The sequence below is a fragment of the Pistacia vera genome, unplaced genomic scaffold, assembly GCF_008641045.1.
Source record: "Pistacia vera cultivar Batoury unplaced genomic scaffold, PisVer_v2 Contig197, whole genome shotgun sequence".
NCBI lineage: Eukaryota > Viridiplantae > Streptophyta > Magnoliopsida > Sapindales > Anacardiaceae > Pistacia > Pistacia vera.
The window spans coordinates 132,187-150,368 of NW_022195998.1; the positions used below are offsets into that span (position 1 = coordinate 132,187).

Here is an 18,182-nt window from a genome sequence, read left to right on the forward strand (position 1 = left end):
GCTATTCAAGGCAATTTCAGTCCTCTCCGGCACCGAAAATCAACCCCAGCATCACTTTTCACTTCACTGACCTCCTCTAAGGAAAATCCCTACCATTCCTACCTAAGATCACCCACCAATCGTCGGTCGCCGCTCATCTAGTGTTCGTGCGATTCAAACCAAATTCTGATCAATTACGGCATTGAAAATTTACCCCGACACTACCTTTCACTTCACCAACCTCCCTTGACCAAAACTCCTATCATCCCCACCAAAGATCACCCACCAATCATTGGCCATTGCTCATCTCGATCGCCTAAAGCACTTTCATCCTTTGTATTAGGGTCTTTGGATAACATTCTTGTTGGTCTGGATGCCCATCATGCTAGTGCAAAGGGTTCTAAGAATTAAAGGTGGAAAAATAACTCGCTCGGCTCGGCCCATGGCGAGTTATAGGAATTCGTGGGTCAGGTTAGGCTCGCATCATGGCCAAAAAGGTTGGCCCAGCCTGGCCCGCCAACCCTAACCCAGTCGGTTTTGATGCGGGCTAGGCCGGGTTAGCCCATAATTTTTTTAATTTTTTTGTTTTTTAATTTTTTTCTTTTTAGTTAACTTTTTAAATATCAATAATTAAATTAAATTATTTTTTTTTGTTAACATTTCAAATATTAATTCAGTTTTAATACAATGAAATTGTAATATAAGAAAAATTAGATTTATTCATTTATCAAAAAATAAAATAAGAAATTATAATAATTATTGCCTCGTTAAAAACTTTACCAAAAAAAACCCAATGGAACAAAAACTTGGTAAGGAAAAAGAGTGCAATAATTCAACTAGCTCTTTAACTTCATTCTTCCTAAACAAAGGTTTTGCCTAAAAAACAAAAAAAACAAAAAAAACAAAAAAGATATGAATCCTTCACAACCATCATCCAATTTGCTAATAACAAGACAACGCTTTGTTGAGAGTAATCCAGAGCTCGGCGTCGGTGACTAGTTCCAATAGCAATACACCAAAGGCAAACACATCAGTTTTTTAATCTACTATCCCATGCATCAAAAAGTCAGGGGCAAGATAGCTGCAATAATTGTCGGAAACAAATGAGTACGTTTATGAATATGAAGTAAGATCGCTGCTGCATAACTGCAGTTGTAAATGTTAGTTTTACCAACCCAAATGTGCCTTCAACTTTGGATACTGTGTAGCCAGTCCATTGCTCTGGTAGCCATTTTGCAAACCCAAAATCACAAATCTGAATTAAAAGGAACCAATACTTACTTTCTTTAGCTTTGCATGCTCTAACTAGTGAGAAAACGCATTAAAGCTTCACTAATAGTAACATTAATTAAACGAAATTTGGGGAAAAAAAAAATTTGCTAAATCAGAGAGCTCAAAGCAGATATATTGTGCACCTGAGGTACAAAATCTTCAGTCAGCAAAATATTGGCAGCCTTGATATCGATGTGAATGATTCTCCTCTGACAACCCTCATGAACATATAGTAAACCCTCGGCTATCCCTAAAGCAATCAATCTTATACCTAACACTCCATTTCAGTTTCTCCTTCGCACCTTAATAATCTAAGATTAATTTTCTTGAAATGGTACATAATTTACATGAAATCATCGGTGGCAATGTATATGCAGTATACATATACATTATCACTGCTTTTTAAAGAGGAAAATGGATATTATTTCTAACCCATCTGTGTATCAGCTTCGCAACCCAATTGAACTTTGTTGAAGCAGCTAAGCATGACATTGCAAAAAAAAAAAAATTATTATTTAATTTTTTTTTTTTTTTAAATTTAACTCGTCGGATTGACATATTAAAACCCAACTTGCTTGACGGGGTATATGCGGGTCGGGTTCAACCTAACCCATCTTTTAGGCAGTCCGAATTAAACCTGTCTTAATACGGGTTAGGTCAGGCTCATTTGTTCCACCTCTACTAAGAACGTCATGCAACAATCTTCATCAAAATCCCAGGTAAAACTTTCTGCCATGGATGCTTTTGCTTACATCCGTCTTTGTCTTTTTATGCAGGATTTTGGTGGATGGTTATGTATAACTGCAGTACCAATGGTTGCCTATATTTATTATCGTTTTGTTGCCTAATAGCTCATTTCCCTTTTCTATATCTTTAATCATGTATTCTCTCCTAAGATTATGTGAGAAAAATTTTAAAGATAGTCCTTTTTGTTAAAAAAAACCGTATGTGGTTTTATTTTTTGAATTTTTCTTAATGCAATCTACTCATGTTTGTGACTTTTGTTGGAGTGCTACTTTCATAATCACATCAATTATTGGATTCCACCCTGGATCAATTTAAAGATTAACTTTAAAGGGTTTTTTGAATTTTTCTTAATGCAATCTACTCTGTTATGCCTTCTCCTTTAGATGAAGGTTAGAGGATGCGGCTGATCAATTATGATTAACTTTCATAAACGTGAGCTGATTGGAGCATCATTGGTTATTCTCAATCTACTTGTTATACACCACATTGCTTTTTGGATGCAAGAAGTTTTACCTTCTTCCATTGAGGCCTAAGCTAGGTGATGCCAATTCTGCACAATTCTCTAATAAGATGGTAATCACTTATAATGAGAGATGAATAACTGACTGCTAGGATCGACAATTTTCGGCTTTGATATTATTTACTCCAAGAGATGTTTATGGCTTCTAAAATTAGCTAAACTGTTGCTATTTTTGTTTAAAGTATATATATGTTCGTTTGTGCATAATGGGAAATTTTATCTTGTGATAGGTCTGTTGACTTTGTTTATAGTCATTCATTGCGGTTGGTTTGCAATTAAATAGAAGCAGCTCATTAGATTTTGTTATCGTTTAAATGCTAAGTTTTTTCCCCCCTCTCTATATTAGAGTTTAAGTTGTAGAGTGAACCTATAATTTTGAGATATTCTTGTTTGTGCTACTTTACACTCTAATTTATTGTGAGCTGTCTTTGGAATAAATCAAACTCTAGCTTGTAAATGAATCTTAAAACATTTTCACATTGGATTGGCATTTAAGTAATGTATTATTGAAATGGCAGGTCACAATTTTCCACTTCTCCCAATAGCAGCAAACAAGTAAGAGAGACCATTGAGTGAGTAAGCTCTTACCACTCAAAAGTAACTCTCACTGGTCAGCGACGGAGACAAATGCGACGACAACGATGGATGTTGTAGCCGGCGGTTCAAACTCTCAAATTCGGGATGGGTAATTTGGGTTTTGGGTATGAATTAATTTGGCAGAGAAGATTTAGGTTATTAAGATTGAGATTTGGGAGAGAAGATTTAAGTTATTAAAATTGGGATTAGGGAAAATTACCCACGATTGCAAAATGATCATTAACTTCTAATATATATTATTCTTTAATTGAATATTTAACCAAAAATTATCAAGAAGCCAAACAATCTTTATCTTCCTTAAGTTCATTAATTTGAGCCCAGCACACAAATTAATTCTTATCAATAAACCACTTGGTATTACACAATCCTTATGAATTTACTAATAGCATTACAAATTAGGAAGTAGTTAAAGATGAATAACAATCGAACAAGCGTTAGATTATTTAATTCATTCCATGTTTCTTTTAAACAATCAACAAAAGCTTGGATCACAATTGTTTTCCTTAATTACTACTCTAACTTAATATTATAACAATTATGGATTACAAAATCAGTTTATGAATCAATCACACAATTAATCAATTAATAGACTACTTAAATCAATTAAATCATGCAACCATAATAAATAAAACAAAGAAACAGATATATGAATAAAAGTATAACTAAGATTAAGTACAAAGTCTCACAATTATGCTAACCGGATTGGAGTTTCCTTGAATCGATCGAACTGAACAAAGTCCGACATGATGAGATGAAAGGAAAAATGAAATTGCATTTTGTCCTCTGTTTTAAAACTCGCATCGAACCAGCCAGTCTGACCGGTTAGACCAGGACCCGGCCTTAACTCCGATCTGAGTTAACATAAAAACCGAAAATAACATAAACCCGCTTTGGACTGGTAATAGACCGACAGAACAGTAAAAACCGCTGGTCCAACCGGTTTGGAGTTTTAAATGGTTCACTGCTTTGGGGTTAATTTGATCCCTAATTCCTAAACCAGATTTGCAGCATCGTTTTATTCTCTATTTCATTGAGCCAGCAAGCAATCTTCATTTCATTTCAATACCATTTTCATCTTTTATTCTTCTTCACTTACTCTAAAATCTACCATGTAAAGAAGAAGAAGTAAGGGGAGGGGAAGGAAGAAGATTAGAAGAAAGAAAAGAGGAGACAAAGAGAAAGAGGAAGGAAGAAAAAAGAGAAAAGAGAAAAAAAAGTTACTGGAAAAAGGGGAAACGGATAGAAGAAAGAAGAAAGTGACAGGGAGAAAGAGAAAAAATGAGAAAGATGAAAGCCATGGCGAGAGAGAAAAGAAAAGAAAGATGAAAATGATGGGGAGAGAGAAAAAAATAATTAATAATAAAAGTTGTAAGTTATTTCAAATATACAGGGACTCGTGTAAATTTTATGAGTAAATTTGTCGGTTTTTAAACTTATAAAGACTGAAAAATTATTTAGAGATCTGTATGTTGTATACCGATCAGACCAACCGGTCCAACCGATTGAACTGATCAACCCAGGAACCAACCCCTTGACCAGGTCAAGGAACGGTTCGGTTTTTGAAACAATGATTCTGTCTCCAACCTCCAAAACCCTAGCAGCCTAAAAATTCTATTTTTATATGTCTAAGAAACATATAAAAGTTTCCCTTTAAAAGTCAACTCCTAAAATTAAGGCAAATAACTAAACCCTTTTAGGAAAACACTTCTTTCTCTCTCTTCAAACCTGCCCTTAATTTGTGCAAGTGAAATTCCAACTCATTCACACGAATTTCCAGCTCTCCAGACTTGTATTGAACTCCCTCTTGAAGTTGGACCAAGTCTTTATACGAACCATACAAAAATAATCCAAATCAGCTCAGGATTAAAGCTTCTAGGCTTAAGCCGTAACTTCCAGGCCAGTTTTGGATAGGATAACTACTTTCTGGAGTTCGGACCCCTCATAATAATTGTAGTTTAGGATGTGTAATTCAATTTGGGCTTTTGAATCGTCTCATTTGAGTTTCAGAAGCTCCAGTTTTGCCTTTTTAAAGCTCTAGTGGTCGGACATAAATCCTACTCCAATTAGGATTTGATTTCAGTTTTCAGCTTTGACTTTACACCAACAATTGAAGGCCCAAACGAAGTCGTCTCTAGACGTGCCATCCCAACTTGGAAAGATTCAAATGTCTACTTTAATTTCATAGGTGGTCCAAAAACAAAACTATAAGTTCAAGTCTATCAAAAATCTGCAAACAGCCCAAAACATCCAAAAGTAAAAATGCTAGAAACTTCTAATTTTAAGTATATTTTACTAACTCTTAACCATAAATGCGTTAAACAAAAAAAAAAAATCATTACAAATAGGCACCATAAGATATTAAACATGCCAAATAAACTAAATGCAAGGATAAGAAAAATATAAAATTATAAATGTATCAAACAGTTCAGCTAATTTTAAAAGCCATAAACATCTCTTGGAGCAAATAATATCAAAGCCAAAAATTGTCATCCTAGCAGCCAGTTATTCATCTCTCATTGTAAGTGATTATCATCTTATTAGAGAATTGTGCAGAATTGGCGTCACCTAGCTTAGGCCTCAATGGAAGAAGATAAAACTTCTTGCATCCAAAAAGCATTGTGGTGTATAACAAATAGATTGAGAATAACCAATGATGTTCCAATCAGCTCACGTTTGTGAAAGTTAATCATAATTGATCAGCCGCATCCTCTAACCTTCATCTAAAGGAGAAGGCATAAGAGAGTAGATTGCATTAAGAAAATTTAAAAAAACCCTTTAAAGTTAATCTTTAAATTGATCCAAGGTGGAATCCAATAATTGATGTGATTATGAAAGTAGCACTCCAACAAAAGTCACAAACATGAGTAGACTGCATTAAGAAAAATTCAAAAAATAAAACCACATACTGTTTTTTTTAACAAAAAGGATTAAAGGACTATCTTTAAAATTTTTCTCACATAATCTTAGGAGAGAATACATGATTAAAGATATAGATAAGAGAAACGAGCTATTAGGCAACAAAACGATAATAAATATAGGCAATCATTGGTACTGCAGTTATACGTAACCATCCACCAAAATCCTGCATAAAAAGACAAAGACAGATATAAGCGAAAGCATCCATGGCAGAAAGTTTTACCTGGGATTTTGATGAAGCTTTTTGCATGACCTTCTTAGAACCCTTTGCACCAGCATGATGGGCATCCAGGCCAACAAGAATGTTATCCAAAGACCATAATATAAAGGATGAAAGTGCTTAAGGGGATCTAGATGAGCGACAGCCAGCGATTGGTGGGTGATCTTCAGTGGGGATGATAGGGGTTTTGGTCAGGGGAGACGGGTGAAGTGAAAGGTAGTGTCGGGATAGATTTTCGATGTCATAATCGACCAGAATTTGGTCTGACTCTGGCAAACCCTAGATGAGCGACGATCGGTAGGGGTATTCAAAAAAAGGCAAAAACCGAACCGAAAAAACGGTTCGAAAAATTCAAAAAACTAGCTTTTCAGTTCGGTTACTGGTTCGAAAAAAAATAAATATAATGACATATATATATAAAATAAAAATAATGATATATATTATATATTAAATAAAAAATAAAAAAATAATTTCATTTCGGATTTTTATTTGTAGCAATTTTTAATGTATTGTTAGTAGTGGTCAATGGATATGTATGAATATTTAATTTTTATTTGGATATGTATTGTTTATATTTACAATTTAATTTAGGAAAAAATTAAAAAAAATAAGTTTTATTAAAAAAAAAGGGGAAAACCGATTAACCAGTGTTCCCTCCAAACCAGTTTGGTTAAAAAAAAATTTTAATCGGTTTGGTTAACTGCTTTTGAACACCCTTAACGACTGGCGATTGGTGGGTGATCTTCAGTGGGGATGGTAGGGGTTTTGCTTAGAGGAGGTCGGTGAAGTGAAAGGTGCTGTCGGGGTTGATTTTCGGTGTTAGAGAGGGCTGTAATTGGCTTGAATCGCGTGAACCCTAGATGAGTGGTGACTAGTGATTTAGGGGAGAAGAGGATTAGGGAAGCAAACCCAATAATTCTGGCCCAACAGCAATATTGGGCCGACAGGGCTTAAGGGTTTAACATAGTGATAATAATTGGAAATTCTTTTGGTTGGAAATGATAGTTTAATACATGTGTATCATATAACACGAAAGAGGCTAAAGTAAAAACTAAAAAGTAAGTGGATAAAACGACGTGACCCTATGTTTTACAAGCAGAATTAGGCAACCGTTTTCATAGGTCTCACACGCAGCGACGTCGTTTACTGAATTCCGTCGGGTGATGTTTATAATCAAAATTATCACCAAAGCCTAACAGGAAATATAGTTGACGAGCATGTCGACCGAATCCCTCATCAACGCCACCTCAACGACAACTACCACTCCACAAGACAAACGACACCGTTCAATTTTCGACCTCTCACCGGACTTCTTCGACTCTTGTCGTTTACTATCTCCCTCTTCAATTTTATCATCAGAGTACGAAACCAGCTTCGAGGATTCCTCTTACAAAACCCTTGACGACACCGATGGTTGTGTTGAAGAAGACAAAAACTCCAAACAAGGTGTCGGTTTAAACAGATGGACATGTAATACGTGTAAGACGGAGTTCGAGTCTCTTCAGGACCAGCGTCAACACTTCAAATCCGATGTTCATCGTTTCAATGTAAGAACATTTTCTTGTTTTTATCTCTGTTTTTTATTTCAAATTTCAAGCTAGCTTATTATGAACTCATACGACATTGACGTAGAGATTTGGTTTGATTATATGAATTAATGTGGCCTATCTCTGGCTTTTAAATTTTTTTTCATTGGAGATGATGGATTTACTACAAAGTGTATTTGTGAAACAATTTTGTGCAACTCCATCTATGCATTCCCTATTTGCCAGGAATTATTCTATGTCATGATGGAATTGATTGGATTAGTTGAGTCATAGAATTGTACATTTAAGAACTGAATTATTTTTCTCTCACCTTTAGAGATGATTAGTGGACACATAAGTAAAAAATCTTTGTTATGTACAAAAAAAATATTTTCTTATTTATTTCAGTCTTTGTTTTTCTAATTAATTAGAAGTTTCAATGGGAAAAAAGTTAGAAAATTTGTGATACTAATTCTTTTGCATTATTATAAACTCCAATTATTTCATGTGCCACATGGATATCTCTGTATCTTTCTGTTATATATATATAATTTTACTAAAATATTCATAAAGAAAATAAATGGTTATCTTTGTTGTCTGCTGCAATATGTTCTGCACCTTAATTGATTTTATGCCAATTATAGGTAAAGCTAACCCTTGCTGGTAAGGATATTGTGAAAGAGGAAGATTTTGACGAATTGACATCTGATTCTCTTAAAGACTATGATGTTTCTAGTATATCAGGATCTGAAGATGAAACTGATAAGGTACCCCACCGCAACAATGATGGACATGGGGAATTGGTTGAAAGTGTTTGGAAGAAGTTGTTTATCTATCTTAAGAGCGGAGAGCGAGTTTCCATTTGGAAATGTTTGCTATTGAATGAGTCTGAAAGTGTTTCATATGAGAATGATAAAGCAATTTCTGTCAATAACAATGGGTTCTTGGGAGAGAGTGAAGTGATTGAGAGATTGAAGATTTTGAGTCATGAGCCTAGAGATAATACTCAGTTTAGGGTTGTGTTACTTGCAAGAGGTGGTCATTTTGCTGGCAGCATTTTTGATGGTAACTTGGTTGTGACTCACAAAACATTCCACAGGTTGGTACATATAAGTCTACAGCTTGAGCATTCTATTTCTGCAAGGAAATGACACCCTAGAACATTGATTTAATCATTTTATCTCATTTTTTCTGCTTTAAATTTTATGAGATATGAGGTGTGTTTTTTTTTGGTGCTGTTTTCAGTATGCTTGAATGATTTTTATTGCCATTTAGATACGTTGTGAGGGCCAAGGCTGGTAAGAAACAGTCATCAAAGGATGCAACTGGAAGGGCTGCACATTCAGCTGGAGCTTCTCTTCGACGACATAACGAACTTGCTTTAAAGAAGGTATCAAATTCTATGTAATAGTCATATAACTCTGGTTTTAAGTTTTGCTTATGAAACCACTGATTTTACACCTTCAATGACTCAAATTATGATACACTTTAATTGATTTGCTTTAAGGAAAAATATAGTGTAAGACTTGTGCGATGTATTTTCTCTTGTGCCAAAAAAAGAAAAAAGATGGACCCATATGTCCTGTTAAAATTGATTCTTAAAAGTTACTGAATATATTCTTATTAATATTCTAGGACATTCAAGAACTTCTTACATCTTGGAAGCGTTATTTTGATGCATCCATTTGTGTGTTCGTTTATGCTCCTTCAACAAATCGTCAACTACTTTTTAATGGAGATAAACCATATTTTAGTCATCAGAGGTGTGCTATTCAAAATGTTCCATTGACTGTTCGGAGGCCTACTTTCAAGGAAACACAGCGTATATATAAGCAATTGACACAAGTTGCCTATGAAGTGGATGAAAAGGATATTTCACCATGCACTAATGAGGAATTAAATTTAAGTGCCGACTCCATTAGCAATAGTGTCCCAATCTCCAGCAAAGAGGACTTGGGGGACAACTTAGATTTTAAGAAAACTTCTGAAGCTTTGAGCTGCAAAAAAATTGATGAACAGTGTATGTCAAGTGAGAGTGAAAATGAAGTTATTGGCACATCAACAGCTTTACATGAAGCAGCACAGGCTGGCAACATTCAGAAGGTTTTGGAGCTCCTAGAACAGGGTTTGGATCCTTGCATCAAAGATGAAAGGGGACGCACTCCATATATGCTGGCTGGTGATAAGGAAGTTAGGAATGCTTTTAGACGGTTCATGTCCTCAAACCTTAATAAATGGGATTGGCATGCTGCTAAAGTACCTAGTGCATTGACAAAAGAAATGGAGGAATCTCAAGCTGCTAAACAGGTAATTTTTTATTTCTTCCTCATTATCAAAAGTTTTTCTCACCTGCCTGTGTTCTCGATGCATCTATATGTGTGAGTGGCTGATAGTTTGATTTGGTTGATCTTTCATCAGTTATTCTAAAATGAATAATTGAGATTATTATGTGAAGCAAGGAAATATAAGGCATATTGTTGACTAATCTGAGTTTGCATTTGAGAAGAATCTCTGATGGTTTACCATTTTGTGTGGTTGTTTAGGCAGAGAAAGATGCCAAGCGCAAAGCAAGAGCTAAAGAATTAAAGAAATTACGTAGAGCAAGAGAAAAGAAGGCCCAGGTAAACATTCTACAATCCTAGTTCTGATATTTTGTAATGTCCCTCAACATATGTGCTTTTTTTCTATGCAATGAATTTCTAATTAATTAATTAAGTTTTATATTGTCCATTGTGCATATCTTGCTTTTTGTTTCCTTTACCACTGTTCTGATTTCAACTTTGTACGGGAATACATAGGCTGAGGCTGCCCTGTCGCAAAATGCTCCAGCAGTTGTAGATAACCGCTCAACACCATCTGCAGTTATAAAAGGACAATCTGGTGGATCACGCATCTCTGAAGAGGTTAGATTAATTTTTTTCCCGCGGTGCTGTGATGGCTACAATTTCACATAGTTTGTTGGCTTAATTTTTTATTTTGTTGTATTATTTTAAATGTTGCTGGTTTTTTCTCTCATGTTCTCTCTTTCTATTACACTTGGTCACTATTTTATGTATTTTACATTTATTTATAAAATCCAGGAGGAACTGAAGAGACGACAGGCTGCTGAGAGAGAAAAAAGAGCGGCTGCTGCTGAGAGGAGAATGGCAGCAGCTGCTGCCCTCAGTACTCAAGGCAATAGTCCAACCACCACTGGAGCAAGCCCTTCACAAACCAAAACAGGGTTAGCAACTGACTTTAACTGCTCATGTTGTGGTGCATCATTAGCCGGTAAAGTTCCTTTTCACAGGTATAATTACAAATACTGCAGCTCATCGTGCATGCATGTACACAGAGAGATCCTTGAGGATGGATAATGAAAACAATTTCAGAATTTATTTTGTAATTTTAATATTATTTTTCACTCACGTATCATTGCGTCGCTCATTTATATGACATTTTAGAGCATTTGCTTGCCTTGGCATGATATTCTTGCCACATAATCTTTACATATAAGGATGATGCTTGAGTTTGCCAGGGAACTAAACTTGTTATTCGTCTAGTAAGGTTTTGAAATAGGTTTTGAAATTCCGGTTAATTCTTGTGGAAATCATAAATTGGACTTCCGAAAAATTGTTGCGATTTCGAGAATATGGCGAAGTTGGATTTGTACTAATCTCAAGGTCAGCAGGCATCAGCTCATTAACAAATCACAACGGGCAATGGATTGAGTTTCAAGAGTATATAGGATTCCCCCTTGCCCAGTGAAGAATGTCACTGAGTAAAAATAATGTGTTTCAATTTCATTGGACAATCTAATCGGTTGAAGAATTTTTATGGAAAGTGACTTGTAGTAAAATCCAACTGAAATTCCATTAGCATTTCATTTAACCATGAAAACAAAGTGTCAATAGGTTTCTTTTTTCCTCTATCGATTACATCACTTGTAGTCATTGAAAGATTAGCGCCATGCCCATTTCCTTTTCTATTTCTCTTTCCCTCCGCTGCACACAAAGCAAAATAGTAATTTTGGAACGTACACAGTCCCTATACAAAAATGATATGGCTCCCTTTAGCTCCCTTTTGAAGATTGTACAGAGTCCCTCTACAACCATGAGTCAGATGTGTGGTTAAACTATGAAGTTCTCACTTTAGCGTCCGATTGCAGGTGATCCAATTCCGATACAATAACAAACTCCCCCATCATAAGCGCCCCTTACTGAAGTTGATCCAATTCCAATACAATAACAAAACTACTCCATCATCAGGCCCCTTCCTTTAGTTGATCAAGTCGCCTTTTAGTGTAAAGGCCAATAACAAAAGTGGCAGCCACAGCCAGAGAGAATCCAACAACTTTGAAGATTATATGCCATATTGAATGGGATTCTGGATCTTGTGTTGCGTCTGCAATGGAGCCTATCAAAATCCCACTGCAAAACAAATATGACCAAGCTATATAAAAATCAGGTGCATCATGTTTGAGCCCTGTAAATTGCTTTATTTCATGATATTACTTCCCTATAAACAACAGACTCTCACCAATTAAGAAAAATAAGGCAATATTGAGTTTAGAATGTCCATATAAAAGAGCATATAAAGTATAGCTATACTGAAACTTTAATTCACAAGTGCTATAGAAATTTTGAGAGGAAAAGTCTAACCTGTACAAAGCAATAATTACATCAGGTACTACTACGCCCACCAATGATCCCAAGAAATAAGCACTATAAACAATATCCGTGGCAACAACAGTATAATTAAATATAGGATATGGAAACGGAGAAACTCTGATCAAAGTAACAGCTCGAAATTGATGAATCCAATTTCCTTCCGCAGCCCCTCTTAATATAGACGCTTCCTTTGGATACTTCTTCAGATATTCCTGTTTCAGAAACATAAATTACCAGGAGAGGAAATGAAATAGATACTCAAAATTGTAAACAGCAACTTAGCTTGTACCTACATTAATTCTACTCTGAAAGAGAGACCCAATGAAATAAGGTAACGATACGCCCACTGTAATTCCGGCTATAACCAGAAGAAATCCAATCCCATAACCAAAAGTCATCCCAGCCATCCACATAGACGGTGTAGATGGCAAAAGAACAACCGGGAATATGGCCAATGATGCAACGATCACCGTTGCCAAACTTGGAGGGCTAAATGTTGCCATTTCCCATGTTATGATAGGAACAATCACCTGCAAAATAAACTGAAAATGAGGAAATTATCAACCATAATTCACAAACTGAGATTAATATGAGTACCTTTTTGGTGAATAATGGTACAACCCATATGATTAAAATTATAATCAAAATCATCAACAACACGCACAATGCTATCCACTTCACAAATCGTTTCCATGATTTAGGCACAGATTCTCCCGGTTCTCCTTGTCTCGAATTTTCCCCTAATCTCTCGTAATCTCCATTACTTCCCTCCATCGAAGAAATTACAATCTCCTCGTGATTCATATCCTACGTCATCTTTTCACGATATTCTTTTCTATTTTTGAAATGATTTGTGTTTTTTTTTTCAAATTGAAAGAGGTCTCAACCTCGCCTATACTTTTAATGGATGGGAATAAGCGTTATCTTTCTCCCAGGACAACCAATGTAATTCTATGTTTAACCAAATGTGACAGTTCACTCCCCTTCCTTGCGATTCCACGGCAACCAAACAGGTTGAAAAAAAAAAAAAAAACAATTGAAAAATAGCTCTGTCACGAAAGACGTATCAGTCAGCCTGACAGATCTAGGATATCACCGTTAGGATTTTTTTTTTTTCCCTTTGTTCTTTTGAGTTCTATGCCGTTCTGCAGGCGGTGAATACGAGTTCGAATTGCCCGAGTTCCTTATATATTTCAAAGGGTGATGCAAAACGTCATCGTTTAGCAGTTAACTTTTTCAGGTAGATAAAAATTTAGATTCAGAACGCTGTCGTTCCCATGAACCGACTCTAGAAGTAGAAACCCCTTCGTTAATAAATAAAAATTGTATATCAACACGCTTGTCTCTCCTGATTCTGGAGTCTACCAAAATTTTGAGCATCCAGTGGAGTCGCGCAGATGGTGAGTTTTCTTTGCGCAATCTCATCAAATATCTTAAGTTGGTTCTTGCACGCAAACTAATTGGTGTTCTTCTCTTGTAGTCAGTAACCCTACACACAAATCTTGGTGACATCAAGTGCGAGATTGCTTGTGACGAGGTCCCCAAAACGGCAGAGGTCAGTTTCTCTTTGTTTCAATTTCAATAACACAAGGAATTAAGTTTTGCGAGATGACTTGTAATTGTTTCTCATTACGGTTTTAACTTACGTAGTAGCAACTTCTTCTAGTCGCATAGCTTAGGTTTTATTACCAAAAAGACTCGTTTAGAAAGATTGATTGAGAAAATTTTTGAGAGCCGTGTTTTATAATATCATTTGGGAATTGGAATGCTTAAGCGATACAGTAATAAATAACTATTTCTGATCTGTTGTCATTGTAATTTTTCTTTGCCAGATAATATTATTAGTGTCTATTAGGGTTTACTGTTATGGAGCTACTTTAGTGTGCCACAATGAGCATGGCAATGCTATCTGAGTCCTTGTTTTAGCAATTAGCTAATAATATGCTTATTATTATTCTTACTGAGTGTATCTGGTTACAGAATTTTTTGGCACTATGTGCAAGCGGTTACTATGATGGAACAATATTTCACCGGAACATCAAAGGTTTTATGATTCAAGGTGGAGACCCAACAGGAACAGGCAAAGGTGGGACCAGCATATGGGGCAAGAAGTTTAATGATGAGATAAGAGAGTCCCTCAAGGTATATTGTTTCATTTTAGACCCAATTTTTTTTTGCTAATGTTTCACCTCTTTGGCTAATTTGGACCTATAAACATTGTTGAATATGTTATGTTTTTTTATTGTCATTGCACTTCCTGTTTTTCTATTTGTAGTTATTCTCTATTTGTAAATGACTATAATAGCTATGCAGTGCTTTATTGATTGGACCTTATGTTTTGTTCTGTTTTCTCCTCCGTTCTTTTGCTTCTGGTAGATAGCATCTCAAATAGGTCTATCAAGGTCTAACCATATGTGCATAATCATGATTGATTCTTTTGGCTGTAAAAGGTCTCTAATGTCTGTGAATTGTGAGCATGTTTATTGTACCTCATCAATTGCTGTACTGATGCATAAAATTCGTTATATCTGGAATACCACATTGTTGCTAATATTACACATAGTTTACTCATTTTACTTCTTTTTTCCAGCACAATGCAAGGGGGATATTGGGAATGGCCAATAGTGGGCCTAATACTAATGGAAGCCAATTCTTTATAACTTTCGCAAAGCAACCACATCTTAATGGATTATACACTGTGTTTGGCAAAGTGATCCATGGCTTCGAAGTCCTTGATCTCATGGAAAAGGTATGTTGTACTTGAAGGATATAAACTATTTTATAATTCTTTTTTGGGGAAAAAATTGTCTTATTAAGCTACACAGTGATATTTTATAAGCATTGATGGTTTCTGAGTCTGAGGCATCTGATTTTTTCATTATTGTTAACCTTGTCCACTCAATTGTCAAACACATGCCCTTGCTTGAAGTTCATTGTTGAATCCATGTTATTATGATTTATTAATATTCCTCAATCCAACTTTATTGACTGATTTTTGGTCTGCAGACACAAACAGGACCAGGGGATCGACCACTTGCCGAGATAAGACTTAATCGTGTAACTATACATGCTAATCCGCTTGCTGGCTAGACTTGGCACGAGTGCTATTGGTTGTGTTGTATTCGAATGAGGACCCTTTAGTAATGATTTTTTGACTAAAATCGTGCTTATTTACATGGAATTAACATGTAAATTTTGGCATTATAAAATGGTAGGATTGCATCATCTACACGATTAATGATGGGAAATGCTATCAGAATTTTGGTCATGTAAGTCACATGAAAATATGGGTAGTAAGATTTGTGTGCAAAGAGGGTTGTCTCAAGATGTTATTGGTATCAGTCTCTGCTAGATTTTCATTTTTACAGATGACTCTTGTTAAATAAAAAAAAAAAAAAAAGGATTTGGAGAGTTGAGGGGTATTTCGATCTTCTTATTTATTATATCGTTCTTACTTTTTCCTTTTCCTTTTCCTTTTCCTTGTGAATGGTAAACCGGTGGAGTGTCAATCTTGATCTTTTGTGTTGAATTACTAATGAGTGTATAGACAGTGTTTACAGTTCCATCCTTTTCGTTTTCGTTTTCTTATTTATCAAAACTCTATTGAAACTTGGCATTAGTATATGGTTAGTGATTCGGGGCAGGTTTAAAATGAGTTTGTTCACTGGAAAGAAGGTATCTAAAAGTAATATCTTTTTGTGGCCGAATACCATCGTGTACAGTACTCATCATCTATTAATATTTTCTTTTGTGCACTCCAAATTTTTCAAGATACGTATTTGCAGACTTGCAGTCTGTGTACTGTGTTTAAAGAGAGATGGTGATGGACTTTCTATTTTTGAATTACTAAATTAACCCTTAAAAGGGGTACGATCTTCTATAATCATTTTGTATTTTTCTTAAAATATTGAAATGATTGATCATCATAAAATAAAAGTAAAAGAATAATGTTAGTTTTACAAAGACACATATAAAGTTAATCCTCATCCTTGATTTTCATGATTTCTCTCTTTCTCTTTTTCCGTTTTTTCTTTGTTTTTTTTCTTCTAAATGATATCACTTTGTAACCTTCTTTGTATGAGTCTTTGTAAGGATAATATTTTTCAAAAGTAAAAAGACGTTTTTTATTTGTCTGTCTAAAATGATAATTTAAAAATTTAATTTAAAATCACTTTGATAATAAAATATAATCAAATTAACTCTTAATTTCAATGTCAAATAATAAAAATAGAGAATTGGGTGCATAAATGAACATAACCTACACATTTTGAAAAACCTTTAAAAAGGATCCAAGCTTTCAAAAAAAAGGTAAAACAAAACCTTGGTATCTCCCTTATTTTATCTACCTTTCTTTTTTTATTTTTCTGATTTTTATTGATTTTTGTTAAAGGGCAAATTGGTCATGAGGGTAGCCAAATCAGTCCATCTTTATGGATTAACGGCAAAAGGAACGGCAGGAAGTGTGTAATTTGAAAATAGTGAGGTCATACTTTATTTTCTGATAACGGCTACTTTTTTAATTTTTAAAATAATGGCTACTTTTTTAATTTTCAAGCACGTGCCTGAACGATGTCGTTTTAACTCAGTATTATCTCATCAAAAACGCGTCCTTCACTTTTATATAAACAGACTCGCGGCTCCTTCTGCTCCCGCCTTTTTAGTTTCAAAATTTAGGAGAATTTTCTTTGGTTTTGGCAAGCACAGGTCAGTGTCTCTCTTCTATCTCTTAATGAAAACCTAATAACAAGTTTTCATGTTGGATATTTGTATCGTGTCACAGGTTCCAGTTACTTTCTCTTTCCAATTAAACAAATTTCAACTTGCCTTAGATGGAGAAAAATATGATGGATACAGTTAGTTTTCTGATCGTAAAAAGTTTAGAAAACTGTTAATGCAATTAGGTTTTTAACATTATTTTTTGAATAGAAATACTCATTACTTGGTGCAAAATTTAGTAACAAATAAGTATTTTTATTTTCATTTTTTTTTTGTGCCTCGTCTTTCCCAAATAAGGTGCCTGTCAATAGGGTTAATTTTGTTTTATTAATTAGGGTTTAGGCTTGCTTGTTGTGCTCTCTTCGTATTCACAAAAAATAAATGAAATGTTGAAGAGGTCAAGAACCTGTTTTCTGGGATAATGATTTGTTCCTATAATTTCCATGATAATCAAGCGGTTACCTTTCTATTGATTGCCATATTGTGCATGAATCTTTGGTTTTAAACTTGTTTTTTCATATTCTGTTAAGGACAGAGAAAGATACATTTTACTGATAGTTTTCACACTAGCGTGAGGAGATGTTGTGGAGTGTGAGTAGTCTAATTTAAATTCTTCATCATTTCTTTTTAAATGTATGACTTCAGCATTTGAGGGCATGAAAGAGACGATCGAATCTGGCATCACTTCGTATTGAATAGTCTTCTTGGGAATCAAGAAGCCTTGGAGGGGATATAGACCCAGGAGGCATAATCAGAATAGCAGACCTCTTATTTGACAGAGTTGCCAAGATCTGGGCGTGCAACAGTGCTGCTTTAGTTCACGGAAAAATACAATCTTCAAGACAATGATGAAGATGCTACACTAGGTCTACAATATTTTGATGCTTGGATGGCAGAAAATCATTTTTTTCATCTTCAAGATTATCTCCCACCAAATGGAATCCTAAGAATCAGACATCAGGGGAGATGATTTGAGATGGTGTTCCTGATTGAAGAAACGGATTGGTGGTGCTATGGGTAATGATTTTGATGAAGGGAGA

The 18,182-nt window shown here is 35.0% G+C and overlaps 3 protein-coding genes across 3 annotated transcripts; 2 read left to right on the top strand and 1 right to left on the bottom strand.

The window, feature by feature from the left end:
* Positions 1–7,468: 7,468 nt before the first annotated feature.
* On the top strand, positions 7,469–11,293 carry LOC116128121 (ankyrin repeat and zinc finger domain-containing protein 1). Its single transcript, XM_031413800.1, has 7 exons — positions 7,469–7,798; positions 8,422–8,876; positions 9,053–9,167; positions 9,413–10,084; positions 10,321–10,398; positions 10,576–10,680; positions 10,858–11,293. The coding sequence occupies exons 1-7, from the start codon at positions 7,469–7,471 to the stop codon at positions 11,131–11,133; spliced, it is 2,031 nt and encodes a 676-aa protein (XP_031269660.1). The 3' UTR covers positions 11,134–11,293.
* Positions 11,294–11,759: 466 nt separating this feature from the next.
* On the bottom strand, positions 11,760–13,450 carry LOC116128184. Its single transcript, XM_031413881.1, has 4 exons — positions 13,024–13,450; positions 12,720–12,956; positions 12,418–12,638; positions 11,760–12,186 (listed from the first exon to the last, which is right to left on the bottom strand). Exons 1-4 carry the CDS (start codon positions 13,228–13,230, stop codon positions 12,021–12,023), a joined length of 831 nt encoding a protein of 276 aa, XP_031269741.1. The 5' UTR covers positions 13,231–13,450; the 3' UTR covers positions 11,760–12,020.
* A 241-nt stretch (positions 13,451–13,691) lies between these two features.
* On the top strand, positions 13,692–15,826 carry LOC116128159 (peptidyl-prolyl cis-trans isomerase CYP18-1). Its single transcript, XM_031413849.1, has 5 exons — positions 13,692–13,826; positions 13,907–13,981; positions 14,407–14,568; positions 15,017–15,175; positions 15,433–15,826. The coding sequence occupies exons 1-5, from the start codon at positions 13,824–13,826 to the stop codon at positions 15,514–15,516; spliced, it is 483 nt and encodes a 160-aa protein (XP_031269709.1). The 5' UTR covers positions 13,692–13,823; the 3' UTR covers positions 15,517–15,826.
* Positions 15,827–18,182: the final 2,356 nt, after the last annotated feature.

Bases quoted from the DNA above. Each gene is read 5' to 3' on its own strand.
- LOC116128121 (XM_031413800.1), top strand. From the start codon at position 7,469: ATGTCGACCGAATCCCTCATCAACGCCACCTCAACGACAACTACCACT. The intron at 7,799-8,421 runs GTAAGAACATTT...TGCCAATTATAG, and splicing joins CCGATGTTCATCGTTTCAAT to GTAAAGCTAACCCTTGCTGG. The intron at 10,399-10,575 runs GTAAACATTCTA...GGGAATACATAG, and splicing joins CAAGAGAAAAGAAGGCCCAG to GCTGAGGCTGCCCTGTCGCA.
- LOC116128159 (XM_031413849.1), top strand. The intron at 14,569-15,016 runs GTATATTGTTTC...TCTTTTTTCCAG, and splicing joins AGATAAGAGAGTCCCTCAAG to CACAATGCAAGGGGGATATT. The intron at 15,176-15,432 runs GTATGTTGTACT...TTTGGTCTGCAG, and splicing joins TCCTTGATCTCATGGAAAAG to ACACAAACAGGACCAGGGGA.
- LOC116128184 (XM_031413881.1), bottom strand. From the start codon at position 13,230: ATGAATCACGAGGAGATTGTAATTTCTTCGATGGAGGGAAGTAATGGA. The intron at 12,639-12,719 runs GTAGGTACAAGC...TTTCTGAAACAG, and splicing joins TCTTTCAGAGTAGAATTAAT to GAATATCTGAAGAAGTATCC. The intron at 12,187-12,417 runs GTTAGACTTTTC...TTTGTTTTGCAG, and splicing joins GTAATTATTGCTTTGTACAG to TGGGATTTTGATAGGCTCCA.